At 24.9% G+C, this 6,649-nt stretch overlaps 1 protein-coding gene across 4 annotated transcripts in view; it reads right to left on the bottom strand.

Annotated features, from left to right (window-relative positions):
* Positions 1 to 6,301, bottom strand: part of LOC136071997 (disintegrin and metalloproteinase domain-containing protein 17-like) — a 40,788-nt gene extending 34,487 nt beyond the window's left edge. For 2 of the 4 annotated variants that reach the window (XM_065819059.1, XM_065819058.1), the window contains exons 1-2: positions 6,055 to 6,301; positions 2,788 to 3,627 (exon numbers count right to left, since the gene is read on the bottom strand). In XM_065819059.1, coding sequence (XP_065675131.1) covers positions 2,788 to 3,614 — 827 coding nt within the window. In that variant the 5' untranslated portion in view covers positions 3,615 to 3,627; positions 6,055 to 6,301. Of the gene's footprint in view, positions 1 to 2,787; positions 3,628 to 6,054 lie in introns of those variants that run through there. The other 2 variants (XM_065819060.1, XM_065819061.1) reach the window with 2 other exon arrangements.
* Between the last annotated feature and the right edge of the window lie 348 nt (positions 6,302 to 6,649).

Below are 6,649 nucleotides of genomic sequence, written 5' to 3' on the forward strand. Positions count from 1 at the left end.
ATATTTATATATTATATACTTAAGGGGACATGTTTTTTTTGTTCCTATTTTATTGCTTTTTTTTCCTTTTTCTATACTGTTTTTATCATATTTGTATTTTTATTTATACATATTTAAATTTATTTTTTTATTACAAAAATGTGTCTTTCATATTTATTATTTTTATTTATTTATTATATATTTTATTTTATTTTTATCTATTCGATTAATTACAGTAAAACTTACAGTAATTATACAAAAATACAGAGAATTACAGTAAAAGGATTAATTACAGTAATATAACCATATTTAGACCTTGCCGTAACCCTGACCCTGATGCTGACCCAAACAAAACCCTCAGACGATGTAGCAGCACTCCGCTGCGAGTCAGGCTACTAAAATGTCGCCGATAATGCTAATGTCCCCGTAAGCAGGCCTTCCCAGGAGAGACGTGGGGTCAGTCGCTTTGAGTGACCACGCATATATATATATTTTTTGAGAGTTTGGCCACAGTTTTTTAGCATATATTAATGACGCATTTTTAAAAAGGCGCTGAAAAAACCTAACTAAATTGTCGTATTATTTTATTATTTTTATTCATAATTTATTCTTATTATTAATATAAAAATATGAACATAAAAATAAAATATATATATATATATATATATATTTATACTTATTTAAAAAAAAAAACTTTTTCTTATTACAATTTTTTTTTTATGTCTAGTAAACATAAAAAAAAAATTTATTTATATTTATTTTTTATTTATTTATATTATAATTATTTATAATAAATTTTTAGGTGTTGATTTTTTCAGCAACGATATTTGAGACAAGTCGAAAAAATAAACAGAAAATGTGACCAAAAACTTTTTTAATCTATTTTGAAAAATATGCTCTGCCGACGCGGGATGCGAACCCGGGTCTCCGCGGCGCTATGTAATGTCTTAACCGAATGAGCTAAACATTTCTTATCCTTATCAAAAACCTTGTAGATAATAATTCTTCTAGAACTTAGAAGTTATTTTTTGTAGAAAGACATACTAATGCGAAAAAATTTAAAATTAGAAAAAAAAATATGTAAAATAAAAAAATAAAAAATTTTGTTATAAGAAAAAAAAATTCAAAAAAAATATATATTTATATATTATTTTTATGTTATTATTTCCTTATTAATGAAAAGAATAAATTATTTAAAAAATTACAAAATAATACAACGAATTTATTTTGATTTTTTCAGCGCCTTTTTAAAAATGCATTATTTTTAATATATGATAAAAAAGCGTGGCCGAGTTATCCGAAAAAAAAAAAAAATCCGTGTTCACTCAAGGCGTGCGACCGGTCGCACGCCTCTCCTGGGAAGGCCTGCGTAAGTGTTCATTTTTTTGTAAAATCTGTCCCCGTAAGTGATACTATAGGTGTGTGTATGTATGTGTGTATGTATATGTATGTATATGTATATGTATATGTATATATATATATGTATATGTATATATATACATACATATACATATACATATATATATATATATATATATATATATATATATATATATATATATATACATACATATACATATACATATATATATATATATATATATATATATATATATATATATATATATATATATATATATATATATATATATATATATACATACATATATTTTTGCAGACTTTTTTGATAATCAGATAATAAAGTTCATGAATAAATTAAACTTGATTACATTTTAGTGGTAGTTTTTTAAATTTTACACTGTAATGTTTTGAATCATATCATCAATACATCAGAAAAACAATAATCAGCAACGGTTGCTTTTCTGATATTTATTCAAGCACCTTAAAGTTTTTTAGAAAAATTGTTAAAAGAAAGGTTGCATTTGACCAAAAATGTTAAACTATTTAAACACATTAGATTGCTTTTTTATTGAAATGATTTATTATATTATAAATAATATTTTGTGTCACGTTTCTTATTTTTGTATTTAAAAAGTTCCTTCATTACTCTTTGTGAAACATTTTTTTTAATTTAAAAAGTTTAAAAAACACACTGAGAAAGAAAAGTAGTTATAAAAAAAGACTTCTGTAATTAAAACGAATGAATGAGTTCAATACTTTTTAAATTGTTTAAGTGTTAAATAATTCAAGTTTAAATGAACTAATTTTTATTACTGCTTATTAAAAAAGATTTAAGATTCAAACAGGTATGTATCTATTATTTTCCCTTTAATTAAGTCATATTTTAGACTATAAGTTGAAAATGCAACTATAAAAATATTGTGTACTAAAAACTTCATTTCTCAAAAGTTTTTAATTGAAAATATAAAATTTAAATAGCTTTTTAAAAGCTACTAAAGCTCTCTAGCTTTTATTGTTGTTGCTTTTTTACAGTAGTTTTAAGGTGTTTTTTATTGAAATTCTTACACTGGTCATTTGAACTTATCAAGTTTATATAAAAATAATTATATTAGAGGACTTTCTCAAAAATCTTCAATTACAAACATTTTTACCGTAATGACACTCACAAAAATGTAACAATAGATAAACACTCTTTTGCTTTTTTTCATCATTACATAATTATGCTTTAATATACTTATTAATGCAATAATTTATTTTAAATACGCTAAATGTTTTTTACTTTTTGCTTATGTAAGAAAAGTACAAAAAAAAAATTGTTTATTTGCACAAGCTATATTTTGCCTGTGTAAACCAACTTAACAGGTGTGGAGGCAGGCCAGGCAATGTCCCTCCATTCTTGCCGAGACCTGTATATATAATAACTATTATTCAACAAATTATACTTACATATGCTTATTATCACTACTGTAACTATTCAATACAGTGGCTTTTATAATTTGAAAACCAATATTTTTTCCAATTTCAGTCCATTCTGTTTCTTTATAAATCAAATTAACTCTATTCACTACTTGAACCATGTAATTCACAGCATTTACTTCATTTGACATTCCCATATTGACATAAAACGAATAATCTCCAACAAGCTCCAAGGTACATCTATTTTTTTCTTTATCTAATTTTGTAGAAGTTTCCCTTTTATTTCTTTCTGGTGTAATTTTTACATTTCCTTTATATGAATCCACTTTATTAACACCACAAAATAATTTTGGCATGTGCATATGAGTAAAGTTTAGGTAAACATCTGATAATTTATAAACTAACATTTTATTTAAATCACTACTATTATGTCGCCACATTGGTTCAATTATATAAGTATTATTAGTAGATATTAAAGTAGCTGTTACCATATTGGTTTCTACATGAGCAATAATATGCGAACTTTGATCTTTTAAATCATATCCTTCATAATAAGAATCTTTATCAATCTCAACTTTATTTTCTTGACCAGAACCATCAACTGAGACAGCCTTAAAACCAGGAGAAAAGATACTATGAGAATGATATAAGTATATGTTAAAGTTTTTACCATGAATTTTAAAACTCATGTATCTTGATTGCTGACCATTCAAATCTCTTCTATATCTATGATGAATATCAGATGTTTGTATAACTTCATAATATGATAATGAACTAAAAATATCTGACTTAATGACATCAGAAAAGATGTAGGCAGAGCAAAATATCATTAAATGGCACAGGTTGATGACAAACATTTTGCATTATAATCTAAAATACAAAAGAAATAATTTTATTTAAACTTAAAAACTTAAAACAAATTATATTTGTTAAAAACAAACACTTTCTTAAAGAGAAAATCTAAAGCAATTAGCATAGTGTGTTTATTCATAAGAAAACTTTTGTTTTGATGTCTGGTGCCTTTATTGTTGGAGTTTTTCAGAGCAATTATTATTGTATAGTATGCTATTGGGTTTTAAAATATTTGTTAGTTTTTTAGGGCGCAATTTTTTTTTTTTTAAAATAAATGTTGACATTCATTCCTTTATTTATTGACGAACGTCTAATTTAAGAGGTATGTCAAATAACAGGGCCAACAACATGGGGGGGGGGGGCACATTCCCCCACTTTTTTTCCAAAGGCCTCTTGCTTTGGGTTTTTTTTTTAAAAAAGTACTTCTAGAGGACTTTTTTTAGAAATAGATGGTTTTACACTTCCACTTCGAAACCTGTGCTGTCGGCCATGAATAAGCCAGTTTTATTTTTAATTCTTTCAATTTTTTTATTTAAATAATTTTTTATTAAATTATATGGGAGTTTTATTTTCAAACAACTTTTATTCTAGTTAATAAGATATATAATAATTAGATATATCAAAGATGCTTATTGAATTTTATAAATTTTATATTAATTCAAAACAACTTTTCACACATTTGCAAAGTGCGCGCAAATTAATGATAACTAATATACAATATGACTGTAAATTGCTATCCATTAATACAAAATAGTGAATTTTTCTCAATTTAGTTTGTTAAATTTATTTACTTTTAAAAAAACATGAAGAAATTTAAATAAAAGGGAACTAAAAACAAAATAAAAGTTATTTTGACATTTCTTTCTTAAAACATTTAAAAATAATAATATAATAATAAGTATTTAATAAGTTATTATATTAAGTTGTTATTAAGTACTTAATGTCATATTATTATTTTTATAATATTAAGTATTTAATAATAAAATATCATATTATTGGAAAAAATGAAAACTATAATAAACATAATAGTTCTATATATTCTATTAAATTATATACATTTCTGTAAATCTTAAAAAAAAAAATTTTAACTTTAAAAAGGGCAGGTAAACATTACTTTAATTAAGCAATAATAAGAAAATAAAAAATAAAAACACACGCTTTTAAAGAAAGCAATGTTTTAGCATGGTTTCTTTAAAAGTAATTGCAAATGCATTCATTTTAACTAAAATTTCCCATGATTTTGTAAACGCGTGTAAAAACCATGCTAAAACATAATTACTTTCTTCAGTTGCGTATTTAATTATTGAACTTAAATGTAATGCTATTGAAGAAAGTATTAGCATGGTTATTAGCTTAAGTAAAAGTAAGGAAACGTGACATTTGTTTTTTTACTTTTTAAACAAACGTTCGCACGTTTTTCGATTTGTTGCGTCCTGTGTTTATTTACACATATAAACTTTTATAATACAAACTTGTATAAAAAAACAGTTTATTTACATTATATATACTTAATCTTCCATGATAAGACAGGCACAAAACCAGCTTCATGTTTTTCATTCCTTAATAACTTTGCCATCACTGAATTATTTAGCTAAAAAAAGACTCACTTCATAGCTTGCAACAGCAGTATTTTCAGTTTCAGTATTGCTCTTTTTTAACAAATCGTGTTGTCCGACAATGTTTAAATTTTTTTTTGCTTTTTCTTTCTATACTTCGTTGACAAACTGAAGTTTTTGAATGTTTTAAAATATAGTGCTTGCTTAAACTATATTCTTAAACACTGAAATAGATTCATTATGTATTAAACATACTAATACTACATTAAATTCACCAAAAAATTTATTTGCTTGCCATTCACTGTTAAACACACAAGATTCTTTGTCAATTTTTCCTTGTTTTGTAGATAATTACCAATAAATTTTCAAAATAAAAATATTTTTTAAAGATTAAAACCTTTTAGTAACACCCTTTGAATAAATATTTTGAAAAAATATCAAGAAGCTGTTTGTCCTCCTCGAAACAGTCATGACCCCTTCTTGAAAAATCAAAAATATATTAAAATAACAAAAAATAACAGCAAAGAAACAAATAAAGTTTATTACTATCATATGATTCTTTAAAGTGAAAACAAATAAAAATTAAAGCAATTAGCATAGCATATCAGTTGTGTAAGCTTTGGAATGAGAAGCTATGGAAAAGAAATAATTGCATAAAAATCAAACATCAAACGTAAAATTAATTGTGCAGCAGTATAAAATAGTTTTTCGCTTTTAAAGGCGTTTATGTTAGAATTATTAAAAAATATATATGCAGTCATTTTTTCTGCATAAAATGATTCTTTGAGTTTATATGACATTACAATTGTGCGATTTATTCAAATGGACTCGCTGGTATAAATACTTTTAAACAAATAAAACTTAGTATAACGTTCAACAGAAAACTTACTTTTTTCATCATCAACTCGACTTAATCATAGATGATAAAACTTTACAGCATCCAAATATATTATGACTTCAAGTTATTGATACTTAAACTTCACATGATTAATTAATTCGAAGGATTCAAGACCGAGTAAAAGTGAAATGGACGGTAGCAAACCATCATTTCAATCGCAATGCATTTTTATAATAATGAAAAAAAAAAACAAAACCTCTGCTACAAACGGCGAATTAAAATCGACACGCGGAGGAACAACTATTTCTTTAAGACTTACTTCAACAATCGTCGGCACAGTGCGCTGTGCCGAGTGGGCTGAGTCGATATTCAAAAGCCAAATTAGCGTAACTCCATTATTTTTAAAATTTCAGATTGAAATTTTCGTCACCTACGTTTTTTCACCATGTAGATCTATTTATATTATATTGACACTGACCTTTCGTCACCATGTAGATCTATTTTTTTTTGTTTTGCTATCATTATTATTTTTTTATATATTTTGCAGATGCAATTACCCTGAACACTATAATATAAAAGGTGTGCGGGGCGTTAGTGGTTTAAGACATAACTTTGAGTTATTTTTAGATGGTTACTTTTTTAGTTT

Source organism: Hydra vulgaris, chromosome 15, assembly GCF_038396675.1.
Source record: "Hydra vulgaris chromosome 15, alternate assembly HydraT2T_AEP".
Classification (NCBI taxonomy): Eukaryota; Metazoa; Cnidaria; class Hydrozoa; order Anthoathecata; family Hydridae; genus Hydra; species Hydra vulgaris.